Source organism: Carassius auratus, chromosome 8, assembly GCF_003368295.1.
Source record: "Carassius auratus strain Wakin chromosome 8, ASM336829v1, whole genome shotgun sequence".
In the NCBI taxonomy this organism is placed as follows: Eukaryota; Metazoa; Chordata; class Actinopteri; order Cypriniformes; family Cyprinidae; genus Carassius; species Carassius auratus.
In genome coordinates, this window is record NC_039250.1 from 16,269,630 (window position 1) to 16,286,893 (window position 17,264).

Below are 17,264 nucleotides of genomic sequence, written 5' to 3' on the forward strand. Positions count from 1 at the left end.
TTTCACACTGCACATTGGTCGCTGGAAAATTGCCGGAATATTGCCGGATCGTCCCGGGATTGGAACGAGCTCTGTGTGAACAAAAGCCAGAACCAATGCTGTAAAGGGTGTGTCTTACTAGTGATGACGCACGTTATCACGTGACTCTTTAACCAGGTGTTTCGAAGGCATATCAATGTTAGAGACGAAAAAATGTGCAACTGTAATAAAGCAGAGATCAGTTAGTTTCTCACTTTCCACATTCGCCAGTTTCAGTGAAAGTTAACTTTCCTAGCATTTTCAACTTGTGCATTACATGTCACAGCCTGATGTTACGTGTCCTTACGGGACCTTTACGGGTTGTGTGACCATAGAATCTAGGACATATCCTAATGACAATGAGGAATTAATAATAGTCAGAAGAGGATCTATGACTTCTGGAAGCACCTCTTTTAGGAGCTTAGATGGTATAGGGTCTAACATACATGTTGTTGGTTTAGATGATTTAACAAGTTTATACAATTCTTCCTCTCCTATAGTAGAAAATGAGTGGAACTGTTGGGAAATGTCAACACTTGTTGAGGCTTTACGAACAGTGAAATGGTTATGGTATAGCTTGAATTGCAATACACTCTTATCAGCCAATCATATTCAAGGACCAGAAAGAACTGTTATAAAGAACAGAAAATTAAGTTTCTACAATATTTAGTAGTAGCTTATCAGTGGTGACTGTCGGTTTATGTGCATATGGCAGAAATGTATGGAAAAATCAATTAAAGACGTAATCAAACAGACGATGAACACTATTAACAGCAAATATTGTATGATGCAATCACACTTGTAGCAGTATTTGGTAGTTCTGTATGTTGTTTCAGGGTTAGCATCATCTGAGGTCCTCTGGGTTGGCATCATCTCTTCTCAGGTGTTCTGGATCCAGATTGGAGCTTGTGTAAATCTGTGGCAAAACAGAATAACAAATAGAGATATGATTAGCATAGCTGCCATTCCATCCAAGTCAAATTTATTAGTTTAACCCAAGCTAAAGAATAATAATGCACATTTGATCAGATATAACTGCAGTCTAAAATTATGAGATGCATTATTTGAATAATTTGACTAGATTTAAACAGAGAGAGTGTGTCTGAACCCGAACATTATCAGGAAGGCTATTCCAGAGTTTGGTGTTTTCTTATAATATAATCAAGCGGCAACATATATATTGAAAATAGCAGTGGACCTAGGACAGATCCTTGTGGCAGTCCATATTTTACTCGTGATAAATGAGATGATTCCCCATTTAAATAAACAAAATGGTAGCGATCGGACAGGTAGGATCTAAACCATCTTAAAGCCTGTCCCTGAATACCTGTATAGTTTTGTAATCGATCTATGAGTATTTCATGATCTACAGGTGCTGGTCATATAATTAGAATATCATCAAAAATTGATTTCACTAATTCCATTCAAAAAGTTAAACTTGTATATTGTATTATTTCATTACACACAGACTGATATATTTCAAATGTTTATTTCTTTTAATTTTGATGATTATAACTGACGACTAAGAAAAATCCCAAATTCAGTATCTCAGAAAATTAGAATTTTTCTTAATACCAATACAAAGAAAGGATTTTTAGAAATCTTGGCCAACTGAAAAGTATGAACATGAAAAGTATGAGCATGTACAGCCCTCAATACTTAGTTGGGGCTCCTTTTGCCTGAATTACTGCAGCAATGCGGTGTGGCATGGAGTCGATCAGTCTGTGGCACTGCTCAGGTGTTATGAGAGCCCAGGTTGCTCTGATAGTGGCCTTCAGCTCTTCTGCAATCTTGGGTCTGGCATATCACATCTTTCTCTTCACAATACCACATAGATTTTCTATGGGGTTAAGGTCAGACGAGTTTGCTGGCCAAATAAGAACAGGGATACCATGGTCCTTAAACCAGGTACTGGTAGCTTTGGCACTATGTGTAGGTGCCAAGTCCTGTTTGAAAATTAAATCTGCATCTCCATAAATTTGGTCAGCAGCAGGAAGCATGAAGTGCTCTAAAACTTCCTTGTTTACGGCTGCATTGACCTTGGACCTCAGAAAACACAGTGGACCAACACCAGCAGATGACATGGCACCGCAAACCATCACTGACTGTGGAAACTTTACACTGGACCTCAAGCAACGTGGATTGTGTACCTCTCCTCTCTTCCTCCAGACTCTGGGACCCTGATTTCCGGAGAAAATGCCAAATTTACTTTAATTAGAGAACATAACTTTGGCCCACTCAGCAGCAGTCCAGTCCTTTTTGTCTTTAGCCACTTCTGACGCTGTCTGTTGTTCAAGAGTGGCTTGACACAAGGAATGCGACAGCTGAAACCCATGTCTTGCATGCGTCTGTGTGTAGAGGTTCTTGAAGCACTGACTCCAGCTGCAGTCCACTCTTTGTGAATCTCCCCCACATTTTTAAATGGTTTTGTTTCACAATCCTCTCCAGGGTGCGGTTATCCCTATTGCTTGTACACTTTTTCCTACCACATCTTTTCCATCCCTTCGCCTCTCTATTAATATGCTTGGACACAGAGCTCTGTGAACAGCCAGCCTCTTTTACAATGACCTTTTGTGTCTTGCTCTCCTTGTGCAAGGTGTCAATTGTCTTTTGGACAACTGTCAAGTCAACGGTCTTCCCCATGGTTGTGTAGCCTACAGAACTAGACTGAGGGTGTACTCACACTAGGCACGGTTGCCATGAACCGGGCCCGAGTACGATTGTCCCCCCTCCCCACTCCCCCTCTGGCCTGCACTCACATATAGCGTTTCAGCATTCGTGCCGGAGCACGCTTACGTCATTATGGTGCGACGGTTTCGGGATAAACAGGAAGAGCGGAGCTCTCTGAACGCAATGGAGTACATCGCTCTGTTTTCTTTGTGGATAATCTTGTGTCGTTTGGTCCACAGCCCTCTCACAGCCTGTTGTTAAACAGATGTGTCGCCTTAGTGGTGCGAAAATTTTCACGTAATCGCGCTGCTCGTATGAGGATGTTTGCAATGTACCAGCTGAAGTGCAGCAAGGACTTTGCAGTTTTTAGTTTTTTATGCGTTTTGCACCTCTGCCGTAGACCAAAGCGACCCTTTCCCTGTCATGTTGGTTTTGGAGCGTTGCAAAACCGTGACGCAGCGCGTCCTTTTCCGTGCTCCGGCACGGTTAGCGCTCACACTGCATGCGAACCGCGCCCGAGTCCAACTGAACCGTGCCCTGGCCCACCTCTTCCAAGCGGGCCAGGGCCGGCCAATCAAGCCGCGCCCGGGCACGATTCGGAGCACTCACACTAGTCAAACGAACCGCGCCTTGGTGGTCAAACGCACCCGGGCACGGTTCAAACTGGCTAGTGTGAGTACACCCTGAGAGACCATTTAAAGGCTTTGCAGGTGTTTTGAGTTGATTAGTTGATTAGAGTGTGGCACCAGGTGTCTTCAATATCGAACCTTTTTACAATATTCAAATTTTCTGAGATACTGAATTTAGGATTTTCCTTAGTTGTCAGTTATAATCATCAAAATTAAAAGAAATAAACATTTGAAATATATCAGTCCGTGTGTAATGAATGAATATAATATACTAGTTTCACTTTTTGAATGGAATTAGTGAACTAAATCAACTTTTTCATGATATTCTAATTATATGACCAGCACCTGTATATTGTCGACAGCAGCACTAAGATCAAGTAAAACTAGCCATGAGATGCAGCCTTGATCTGACACCAGAAACAAGTCATTTGTAATTTTAACAAGTGTAGTTTCTGTGCTATGGTGGGGCCTGAAACCTGACTAAAATTCTTCATAGACAGGGGCGTCGGACTGGGGGTAAAACCAGTACTGATTACCAGGGCCCCAAAGGAAGAGAGGGCCCTTAAAAAAGTCTGGAATATATTTTTTTAAAGAGCATAATACTGATCCAGTTTAATAAATCCTACAATGAAAAACAAGCATGACACATCTCAATTCATTGTTTTGTATTTTTTTAGGGGAACCGGAAGAGTAAAAGCATCAGACATGATGTATGAAGATGCATGTTAGAGGACAGGCAGCTTGAATGTTTTCGCTCCTTTGTCAAGCTGCTAATGTGTTTGAAAACACCAGACACTCTCTTAACCAAACTACCACTCTACAGCTTTTAAACTTTGCATTACTGCATAGTTCTGTTAGCCTGATCACAGTGAACAGAAGTTCTGCTTCTACTCTGTAGAATAAATAAACTTATGTTCTCTGCACTGTGATTTAAAGGCATACGATCCTGCGTTCTTTTCAATAAAGATGCTACTTTTTCAAAGTGTGTTGGTTGTTTATGCTTGAAATGAACTGTTATTTCATTCATGGAAAGTATTATGATTTTAGGTAATGAATGTATTGACAGTGATCAGTCCATTTACTTCACTCAATAAATCTGTAATACTTGGAGCAGGATGTACTTGAGAAAAAAAAGCACTGAATACATTTCAAGGTTATGCTTGAAGCTGACCAGTTTTGACATTTTACATCTGATCTAATTAAGTTGGCTTGAGAAAGCCAACTTACTGAAATCCTATTTAAACTTCTTCTTCTTCTTCTTCTTCCTCTTCTTCTTCCTCTTCTTCTTCTTCTTCTTCTTCTGGCCGAAAAATTTTTGGACACCTACTCCTCCTAGACTGTTTAAGCTACATACTCCAAACTCGGGTAAGACCTTCATACTGTTCTGACTCGGTGTGCTATATCTTTTCAGACTGGTTTGAGTTACGGTTTTCTTAAAAATTTATATTAAAAATCATAAAAATGCCCATAGACTTTCTTTGACCGGATATTCAGATGACCCAAGCTCCAAATCCCATTAGACTCAATCAAGCTTTGATGCTAATCAATTTAAACTCATTCAAACTCATCTATCTATCTATCTATCTATCTATCTATCTATCTATCTATCTATCTATCTATCTATCTATCTATCTATCTATCTGTCTAATTATCATAGATCATAAATCATGGTAAACTATGATAAATCATGCTAGAATCAGTAAATCATTCTTGAACATGGTAAATCGTGGTATACTATAGTAAATCATGGTAAACTGTGGTAAATCGTAGTAAATAATGGTAAACTATGGTAAATCGTGGTAAATAATGGTAAACTATGGTAAATCATGCTAGAATCATAGTAAATCATACTTGAACATGGTAAATCATGGTATACTATAGTAAATAATGGTAAACTATGGTAAATCATGGTAAATCATGCTAAACTATGGTAAATCATGGTATACTATAGTAAATAATGGTAAACGATGGTGAATCATGCTAAACTATGGTAAATCATGCTAGAATTATACTTGAACATGGCAAATTGTGGTATACTATAGTAAATCATGGTTAACTATAGTAAATCGTGGTAAATCATGGTAAACTATGCTAAATCAGGCTAGAATCAGTAAATCATACTTGAACATGGTTAATCATGGTATACTATAGTAAATCATGGTAAACTATGGTAAATCGTGGTAAACTATGGTAAATCACGGTAAACTATGATAAATCATGCTAGAATCAGTAAATCATACTTGAACATGGTAAATCATGGTAAACTATGGTAAATTGTGCTAAACTTTGGTAAATCATGCTAGTAATATGCTAGTCGCATGCTAGTCATGCTAGAAACATGCTACCAACATGCTAATCATGCTAAAATCATGCTAGCAACATGCTAGTCATGCTAGAAACATCCTAGCAACATGCTAATCATATTAGCAACATATAGTCTAATGGTAGAAACATGTTAATCATGTTAGAAACATGCTAGCGACATGCTAGCAATATGCTAATCAAGCTAGAATCATGCTAGCAACATGCTAATCATGGTAAAATCATGCTAGCAACATGCTAGTCCCATGCTAATCATGTTAGAAACATGCTAATCATGCTAGCAACAAGCTAGTCGCATGCTTGTCATTGCTAGCAACATGTTAATCATGCTAGAAACATGCTAGCGACATGCTATCAATATGCTAATCATGCTAGGAATATGCTAGCAACAATGCTAATCATGGTAAAATAATGCTAGCAACATGCTAGTTGCATGTTAATCATGCTAGAAACATGCTAACGACATGTTAGCAACATGGTAATCATGCTAGCAACATGCTAGCAAAATGCTAGTCGCATGCTAATCATGCTAGAAACATGTAAACAACATGCTAGCAACATGTTAATCATGCTAGAAACATGCTAGCGACATGTTAGCAACATGCTAATAATGCTAGAAACATGTTAGCAACATGCTAATCATGCTAGAAACATGTTTGTCGCATGCGACTAGCATGTTGCTAGCATGATTAGCATGTAGTTAGCATGTTTCTAACATGACTAGCATGCGACTAGAAACATGCTAGCATTATGCTAATCATGCTAAAATAACGCTAGCAACATGTTAGTCGCTTGCTAGAAATATGCTTGCAATATGCTAATCATGTTAAAATAATGCTAGCAACATGCTAGTCGCATGCTAGTCATGTTAGAAACATGCTAACTACATGCTAATCATGCTAGCAACATGCTAGTCGCATGCTAGTCATGCTAGAAACAAATGCTAGCAACACGCTAATCATGTTAAAATCATGCTAGCAACATGCTAGTCGCATGCTAGAAACATGCTAGCAACATGCTAATTATGCAAAAATCATGCTAGCAAAATGCTAGTCGCATGCTAGTCATTCTAGAAGCATGTTAACAACATGCTAATCATGCTAGTTGTTGCCAGATTGGAAATGTCCAAGTATCAGAAGTTCAGAATTATCGTATTTGGAAGAAAATTATTACAACAATTAACTACAATTTGACACGACCTGCAAATTACCACTAGGAGTATGGTTGGACGGAAGCAATGCGACAAAAATACTATCCCATAATTGTCCACAACAAACTTTTTTTTCTAGTTACATTTTACACTTCATGTCACAAATGCAGTTGTGACGAGTGGGGCGGGGCCAAAAGAGACGTGGGAACAGGAGCGAGGCCAAGGTTTTTTGCTAAAAAAAAAATTAAGAAAGGAGCTCTGCAACATATTGCTAGCTAGCAATGTGCAATCAAAGATTATCTGTTTAGTGTTTATATCATAAACTGCTGGGGTCACAGTCAGCTCCTGTTTGCTGATTGGTTGGCAGTCCAAATGTCGGCAGATATATTTTAACAAAAATAATTTAAAATGTAAATTACATTTTAACATTTTTTGCATTATTGCACCATATATTGGATTCTTATTTCTGTGCCTCTGAGAGTATGATTTAGAATGTTCAGTGACGTCACAGAACTGCCAGATTCAAACAGCTTTCGCGCGTTGGCTGGCGCTGAGCCAGAGACGGACGCGCTCAGAGCTTGTCACATATCACAATTAATATGCAGTGTTTTCAACCACATAATGTTTATTTTAGGTTTCAGACATTTAAATATACATAATCACTAGTAAAACAATACACTGGTAGTTTGTAAAATACACACTGATGTCTATGGAAGCAGCAAATATATCAGACACACATAGCAGAACAATAAAGTTTACTCTATTCTTCGTCCAGTTCAACAGCCACTTACTTTTCTGTATATCGGGAGAAACTGGGGAATTCAAGTGTTGTACGTTAAATCGGGCTGACAGGACTCTGAACTGCAGCGCTCATCTCGTTATAGATCAAGATAATTTATAAAGGTTTTTAAACGAAGTATTGGAATATCAGATAGTTGACATGGTAAGCAAGTTTGTGTATATATTTTAATAAATTTAATTTAATTTCTAAGTAAACAACAATAGCCCAAGTTTAGTAAACATTTTTTATTGAGACTATAAAAAATTATTCTGCATCTATTTTTAGGTGTGCCAGCTGCCACTCTGGGTGGCACCGGCACACCCTGGCACACCCTTGGCTACGCCACTGATTCATGTTCATTAGTGTTTTTCACAATTTACTCGTAGTAGTGTAGCGTGTAATATCAGACTGTTAATCTGCATTAGAGCTGGAAATTTGTCTGCAAGTTACATCGCTTCACCAGTAGTTGGCGACAGGTCCTAATGAATCTTTATGAATGATTCATTGAATGATTCATTTAACACATTCTGCCCATTTTACCCACAAATTCGGACACTGTTGTTTAAAAATCAGAAATGTTCGGGATTAACTGATAAGGATTTCAAAACCTTTTTGAAAAGTTTTTAAAGCCATATCAATATAAACATTTCCATGATATTTTTCTGATCGATTTCTTTCTGGTACTTGCTATTTTAAGTAAAAAAAAAATCACACTTAAAATGTGTGGTTAAAACATGGATTTTCTGATCGTTTATTATTAAATTATCAGTTTATTATTTATTTAATATGCAGCAGCAACATTCTAAAAATTCCTGTATTTTACAACAAAAGCATACTACTTCACATTTCATTTTATGATGGGATTGAATTGATGGAGGGATGGAGGGAGGGAGGGAGCTCAGGAGGAGGAGGGAGGGGAGAAAAGCGAAAAGGGGGATCGTTCTCCCGGTAGTAACGCGACGTTTCTCTTTCCTCCTTTCCGCTGGCGACATAAGAGACGCGCGACCGACGCCCCGTGCTCCTCTCCCAAACCATCAGCGATTTGTTGCTTTGCGATGCGGGACCCAGAGCCATGAAAATGCTTCGGTTCCGGAGTCCGAGCATCTCCTCCCTCACACAGGAGGTCCGGTGCACCGTTCGCCTGCTCGACGACTCCGAGATCGCGTGCAGCATCCAGGTAAGCGCGCGCCCAGACACGCGATGCGCTTCTGTACTGTACTGCGATTAATTGACATAGCGCTTGTTATTAATGCATCTGAATTAAACTGGCGGACTGGCCTCTTTGAGGTTTGTTCAGGTGGAACACGTCTCGAGAGTGATGATGACGCTTTCGTCAGGGTTTGCGCGTGTCATTTTTGCCTGGATCACTGGATCGCCTGTTAAACAGTTTACGCCCTTGACTTTCTTTGTACACAAGAAAGATTCATACACTCGTTTATTAATAACAGAACTGCGCAAAATGGAACTGGTGAAAGCCTGTTGGATATTTTAACGCTGTGTAATTGAATTCGCGGTGTTTTGTGGAGGTTTTGGGAGAACATGATGCAAGGCAGCACGTACTCTCTCTTAATAATAAAGGTGCTTCACGATGCCATAGATAGAAGAACCCTTTATTGTTGTTGTTTAAATGGTTCAAGATCCTTTAACACCTTGAAGAACCTTCCTGTTGCATAAAAGGTTGTTTGTGCCGAAAGATTATAAAAAGGTAAGAAAGAGACGGTTCTTCTCTGGTCTCGCTGTGAAGCAGCTTTATTTCTCTGAGTGTAAATGTGTCTCATGCGCCGAATCATCTTTCTTTCTTTTCCAAGTGATGAAAGATCGCTGAGAAAGTCTGTGATGGACAACAGTTTGCTGTGGGGACTGTCTGTTTCATTTGTAAAGTCTAGTCCCTTTTTTATACCAAGCAACAGTGTTCCAAAGCAGTTGTGAAAAAGAAGTAGCTACAATTAATAATTATGAGAATAATAGTTACATAACGATTTAAAGGAATGCACTTAAGTGATATTATTCTTAACTGTTTTCGGACAAATAATTGCATATTATTTAAAATGATATGAGTTTATATATATATATATATATATATATATATATATATATATATATATATATAGAGAGAGAGAGAGAGAGAGAGAGAGAGAGAGAGAGACTTTAGACTTTACAAATTATTAAATACAATTGTTGAACATAAAAGTTTTTTTTTTACTCACTTAAGTAGGACTTTATTCGTCATTTAGTAATTAGTTCTGTTGTCTTTGAAATATGGTTAAAGTGTGCTGCTGCATTTATAAACTAAACATTCTTTAATGTCTTTTTTGTTGAAACTTGTATGTCATGTATTTAAATATATTTGTAATGACTCATGATGAAGTTGCAGTTTAGTACATTTAAATATATATATATATATATATATATATATATATATATATATATATATATATATATATATATATATATGACTTTAAAATACAAAATAAAACTACAGTTGAAATGATGATCAAGAACTTTACAGCTTTACCGTACTGAAATATACTTTGAAGCAAGACTCTTAATTTGACATTATCACATATTGCGCTGTTAAGAAACAGTTATGAAACTGTACATTCTTTAAGTACTCTTAAGTGGTCTTTTGTTTCATTAATATTATCTGTAAGTATTTCTTTATTATTATTTTTTTCAAATATAGCCTACTTTTAAATGTTTAAGTACACTTTAAGTGAAACTTTGAATACAAGCGTACGTATATTTCACAAACCAAGGGCAACTATGGCATGAAAAAACAAACAAAAAAACACCCATGATGTTACTGCACTTGAGACTTGAATAACGCAGTTATTAATCACATACTCATTAGTCACCGAGATTTTGGCACTGCATTTGGAAAACCAATGGAAGCACTGCATAACGTCTCAATGTACTGATGGTCCCCGAAAATCCTGTCTGAGCAGGCGGCTCACTAGTTTTTGAGACGCAGCCGGTTAATTTCATCCCATCATGCTCTCTACAGTATGTTCCAGTCGAGATAAATGAGCAAACCCGTTTCTGGGAAAGACTCTTGACAGTGCACTTCCTTTTAAAAACATTCTTGGAAACAATAGAAACATCCAATCCACTGCAAATCTGCATGTCGTTTTGCTAATAAAAATATAATTGAATCTGTTAAGGCCAGGAGGCAGCTGTAATGCAGTTACTGATGCAGGCTTACAGGTAAGTGTTTGATGATAACTGATGATGATGTGGATGTGTAGTCTAGCTGGCGCTAATGGAAGGAACATCTATTTCCTGCCTTTCATTTTCAGAAAACTACACTATGATGGTGAAGTATTATGGTTCTACCTCGGGTTCAAGCTACTCTTGGATCAGTAAAAGCAGCTAAAATATTTTCTACTTTTCTGAAGTGTTTTTTCTTTAGGAGTAAAAAGTGGAAGAGGTGAAGTGACAGGAAGCAATGACGGGAAGATTGATGTGCATCCCGGTCTCTTTTAATACATTGTGTCTCGTTCTCCGGTGTGGTGTTTATAAACTTTTGAGCTAAAAGCAGGAGCGTTCTGTTTGGTCTTATGAATATTTCAGAAAGCCACGGGGCTCTAATAGCTTCTTGTTCTGTGATGGCTTTCTCCTGCATATTTCATGACCATCCTCATTGACAGAGGCTGCACCTCCGTCGGTGCACTTTTACATGTTATAAGCACTCGGTTCTTACTTTTTCATCAGCTACATGAGGAGTTAAATGCAGAGTTTATGTCCGTTGTGTCGTGTATGGTGTAGGTCAGCAGTTAGTTCTGGTCCTTGAGTTTGATTGGCGTGAAGAGAGACTTTCCACTGTGTTTGCTCATTCAGGACAGACTGAATTCATGCAATGTGATTTGTACAGAAATGTATGGAAAAAAGCACCCAGGTGTACTTCCATAATGTACACAAAGTGCTCTATTTTCACGCACGTGGAAAATCAAAAATGCTTAAAATTAAAACTTTATTTATATTAAAACTTTATTTTTCTAATGTGAGACACCATGTATATGAAATAAAATGTGCTGTTAACAAAAAAATATTTAGTTACCACTCAAAGTACACTAAATCCATTGTTTAAAACAGTTTTAAGTTAAGTTTAAATTTCAAGTACAAAATTTGTGCATGAAAAAATTGTACTTCATGGAAGTGGACCATTTTTCCCCTCTGGGCAGACTGTATGAAAATGTGTCAAAAAAATAGTGCACAAATTCATACAAATTAGGCGTCAGTTCACCATAACATAAAGCAGATGCTAATTGCGATGAAAGGTGGTCAGTCTGTGCATTAGAGGGAATGATTACGTAACTTTTAAACACTTCTGGGTAGATTACTCGCAAACTGTAGTCCGTTACTGATTCAAAATTACATGACAAACTTTGTAGTCAGTAATCTATGACATTACACATTTTAGGTAATATAATAAGATTACTTTTAGATTACTTTTACAAATATTACAATATGTCAAGGTTTGTGAAGGAACTGCAGGGTTTTTTCTGTTGTGTAAATCATATGCAATCATGTAATGAATAAAAAAAAAAACTGTAGTCTGATTATTAGAGTGTTTTAATATGTATCTATAATATAATCTACAGATATTCGTTTTTGGAATATGATTATGTAATCAGTTCCTACCTAGCTGCTTTTTGCACATTTCACCGATACACTCTTTTTATGAATGAGTTATGAATTATTCACTCAACTGATTCATTACACTGATTCATTTAGGAATGAACCGCCGCTACTAATTGTTCTGAGATGTGTGACCACAAGTTTTTTTTTTTTTTTCTCTGTTTGGAACAACTGTTTTTGGGAAGGATAGATGAAGTAAAATTAAAATATCTAAATTTGAACTTCTTGTTTATTAAACGTTTGTTGAAAAGCAATGTCCGCTGGTCTGAATATTAGCTGGTCTGTGATCCTGTGGGGTACAACAGAACTACAACAGAACTTTCTGTTTCCATATGGCTTTAGATGAGTCATAAGAGAGAGAGCAAAACACGGTGAATGACCACACGCCATTATTTTGATAATTATGTTAAAATTATAAGAATGAAACGCAATCTAGGGAGCTCTACACAAAATGGCAATGTTAAAAGAAGTACCTTTTGCAAACAAAGTTCATCAGGGGAGTGTGAATTTTGTAAGCGAATTCAAAATCGGAATTTTATATATATAATTTCCCCATTCATCTAATTTTCCTACCATTACTATGTCTTTTATAATTTTTTTAATATTCTCTCTTAGCGAAAAATACAATTTAGGAGCATTGTGTGACTGTCATGTTTTTCCTAAATATTATTTTGGAGCCAAAAATTCTGTAACCTGAAAATGTGCGTGACAAGAACGTCATTAAAAAAACGATCACATAAAGAACCTTTGTATGTGACTGTACCAAAACATTGATGGGTTGAAAAATTTAAAAAAAAAATGCAAAACTCTATTTATTTATTCACTTGTATTATATATATATATATATATATATATATATATATATATATATATATATATATATATATATATATATATATATATATATATATATAAAAATTGCAATTGAAACATCCATGAAATAATTTAGACTGTAGAGTTTTTTGGGGCGGTGTGTTCTAGTTTTCTGTCATGAGAAATGTACTGGTCTTAATCAAAAACATTTGCTTGTGTTTGCCTGTTTTGGACAGAATGAAACCATGTCAAGTTCTAGACAGTGCCGCGTCAGTGATAGAGGAATCAGCATATTTCAGTGTCTAAGAAGTAAATGTGTGTGTGTGTGTGTGTGTGTGTGTCTGAAGGACAGATCGCTGATGCATTATTAAGGCAGATCATGCTCTTCAGTGTAGCTGCTGCATCACTCGTGCGCTACTGATGCCTTTACAATCCTCACGCAGACAAAACCCCACTAAATCAAGCCACACACAACATTTGCAGTGCCTTAAGGGATATCAAATATGAAATCAACATTTTTTTTTTTATAACATTGAATGTCTGGAACTTTAGAGTTTGAAAGCATGTTCTTTAAATTACTATATACTATTGTAAATGCCATGGTGATCCTTTGGTATATGGTACTGTAAAAACATAATTTGTAAAATTAAAATGTACAATACAGACCAAAGGTTTGGACACACCTTCTCATTCAAAGAGTTTTCTTTATTTTCCTGACAATGAAAATCGTAGAGTCACACTGAAGGCATCAAGGGCTATTTGACCAAGAAGGAGAGTGATGGGGTGCTGCGCCAGATGACTTGCACTCCACAGTCACCGGACCTGAACCCAATCCAGATGGTTTAGGGGTGAGCTGGACCACAGACAGAAGGAGAAAGGGCCAACAAGTGCTAAGCATCTCTCGGGGAACTCCTTCAAGACTGTTGGAAGACCATTTCAGGTGACTACCTCTTGAAGCTCATCAAGAGAATGACAAGAGTGTGCAAAGCAGTAATCAAAGCAAAAGGTGGCTACTTTGAAGAACCTACAATATGACATATTTTCAGTTGTTTCACACTTTTTTGTTATGTATATAATTCCATATATAATTCCACATGTGTTAATTCATAGTTTTGATGCCTTCAGTGTGAATCTACAATTTTCATAGTCATGAAAATAAAGAAAACTCTTTGAATGAGAAGGTGTGTCCAAACTTTTGCTCTGTACTGTATACAGTGTATATATATATATATATATATATATATATATATATATATATATATATATATATATATATATATATATATATATATATCTATATATATATATATATATATATATATATATATATCTATATATATATATATATATATATATATATCTATATATATATATATATATATATATATATATATATATATAAAAATCAACCAGAGTACCATGGCTTTACCATCTGATTCCATCCCTGTACCATGGTACCACCGCAGTATTTTTTTCTAAGGGTTATTAGGTGCATGTTGTAGCTTTAGACATGGTAAATTCTGCTCGTGCTGTTCTTAAAAATGCAGCGGTGTCATCATTGATTAAACATTGCTATTTTGGTATTAAACCAAATGCAAATTGCCCCATCTGCAGAAATGTATCTCTCATCCTCTCTCGTTTCATCAATAAATGTCCGGAGAGCAAGAAGGAGAGAAGGTGGTGTTGTGGTGGAGACTATTAATAGTGCACATGCTATTCTTATCCTCCTCCTCCATGTGCTTTGATGAGATTATTTTGCAAGAATGACTGAAGAAAGAAAAAAGGGATGATAAAGCAGGCGGGGAGAGAGAGAGAGAGAGAGAGGGGAGAGGGGTGTAAATGAATGACGTGATAGCTGTGGCGGTGAACGATGTGTCAGTGATGTGCTGTGAATATAGACTAAGCTCTGTGCTTCAGACAGTGTGCACGTCTGTGTCTAGAGCGCAACTATGTTTTAGTGCTTCGTAAAGCTGTTCTTGTTCTTTCGCTCAAACGCATTTCTTTTGGCAAATATTTTGTGGACATTGAAAAAGTGATTTATAATTGATAAATTATATATATGGAATGATATTGCGGACTTTATTCAAAAGGAATTGCAAATTGTATTTGCAATTGCGTTTTCAGTTTGTGGACGATTAAAATATGGGAAACACAATTGCAAACGGACGTTGCATTTCCATTTAAAATTTGGCAGACACTGTGCGTTCACTTAAACGAAAATTAAAACGGTAATGCGCGATTTGTCCGCAATATTATTCCATAATTATAAGCGAAATGTGACAAATGTATAACCTTTTAAACCTAAAATATGGTAAAAAAGTTTTTTTTAATGGTAGACATATAGGTTTAGTCTATAGTCATTTTTTTAATACTGTCTATGATATGTCCTTATTTAGATAGAAAGCATGTGTGTGTGTGTGTGTGTGTGTGTGTCCTCCCGCTCTGTTTGTACATCAGTAGCCCGAGGCAGTGCCGTGACAGTGTGTGGTATGTGATGATAGATATTTTAAGAGACAACAGCATGTTTGGCCATTGGGGATATATGACCCGTTAAACACACAAACACACACTGATACACACTCGTATCTGTCACTTACAGCACTTCTGCTGGAATGAAAGCATATTACGCTCCGTAGAACAGCCCGTTCAGCTGATGTTCTGCATTTCAAGCTTTAAGATTGTTTATTTCATATGTGGTTTGGTATATATCATTCTAATATGCTGATTTATTATCAGTGCTGGAAACTATTGTGCTGCTTAATAATGTTTTGGAACCTATGATACTTTTTTTACAGGATTCTTTGATGAATAAAAATGTATATATTAAGAGTTCATTTTTAAAATGAGTTTCAATGTTCAAAAATAATGTTTTTTGTTTTGTTTTTTTTTTTAAATCCTAAAAACTAAAACCCTAAAAGACAATAGAAGTATTTTTTTTTTTATTAAATATAAAGAGCTGGGTCAAAACGTTCAACTAATTGCATTTAATATAAATTTAAACTATCCATTAACATTTAATTATGTGTTGAAAATGTATAAAGTATATGTTTTTTAAAGTATAATATTTTCATAAGTCATCTTTTTAAAAGTACATGCTAAAGTTTACTTCTTTTTCACGAGGGAACCCAGAAAACAACATGAAAATTCACTCAAGCTGTCATTAAATGTTTTATGATGCAGTCACGAACCATTGTGATTGTTACAGATTCATTCATTTTGAGAACAAAAGAACCACGCTTACCATTTTCAGCATCCTGTTGTCTTCACAAGCAGTATTAATGATCATTCACTCTTAAATGCTAGGTTAAATCAATAAAAAAATTTAATTACTCAATTTAATCATTGAAGTTAGTTAAAATAGAACATCCTTCGGTTATTTTTCTAGCATGACGTGACTTTAATAGTCTTGAATGATCACAGCCGATCAGTTGGAAGTAGTGAGTCACTCACTGTGGCATCCGTACTTCCTCCTAAATGTTCTTTTATAAATGATTTTCTGTATTCAACTTGACATTTTTAACTATTAACATCGTTAATGACAGTGTTTTGAGTGAAGTTGTGACACCATAACATCTTTGAAACAGTCACATGCTGTCTTTATCTGCATGCACTAATTATTGTGCTCTTTTCTAATGCAGGAATAGCTTAATGGGTTGCAAGCAAAATGTGGCAAATGTCAACTCACCAATTATTCATACAGCCGACGACATATTCAGACTTCAGGTCTGCATGCATAATCGAAAATGGCAATTGAATGTAATGTAAATCAGTGAACATGGAGTGTTATGTTGCACTAGTATCTAATTATAAATCATGAAAACATCAAATACATTAGTCCACTTTGGCTTTCAAAACACAAGATACTGTAGGTGAAGTAGCTGATGATCAAATTAAGATTTTTATTTGTTAATGGAGCATGAGATACAGACAGTAACAGAAGAAAGACTTGGACAAAGGCATCATCTTACTGCAGCAGGTCAGTTTCACTTCAGACCTGTTGTCAGCAGAATCCACTTTCCTGTGCTCAGGGATTACTCAGGGAACAGAGAAATGCTTCTATGGTTTCAAGATTGCTCCCATTATAGCCATAAATGTTGCACAGGTCATCAGGGTCAGATCCACACCAATTCAGGAGGACTGTTAAATGGATTCAGAATCTGCAGTGTGAAATGTCTGTGATATCGACGTCACAAAGCAAAAAACAACAACAACAAAAATTCAACATCTCGCACAATGAGCACCT

At 36.4% G+C, this 17,264-nt stretch overlaps 1 protein-coding gene across 2 annotated transcripts in view; it reads left to right on the forward strand.

The window, feature by feature from the left end:
- Nucleotides 1–8,642: 8,642 nt before the first annotated feature.
- The window catches only part of LOC113107420 (FERM domain-containing protein 3), a 56,721-nt gene continuing 48,099 nt past the window's right edge, over nucleotides 8,643–17,264 (forward strand). For both annotated transcript variants that reach the window (XR_003292656.1, XM_026269915.1), the window contains exon 1: nucleotides 8,643–8,747. Coding sequence is in view for 1 of the 2 variants with exons in the window: in XM_026269915.1 (XP_026125700.1) it covers nucleotides 8,643–8,747 (105 nt within the window). In the remaining variant the exon portion in view is untranslated. The remainder of the gene's footprint in view (nucleotides 8,748–17,264) is intronic.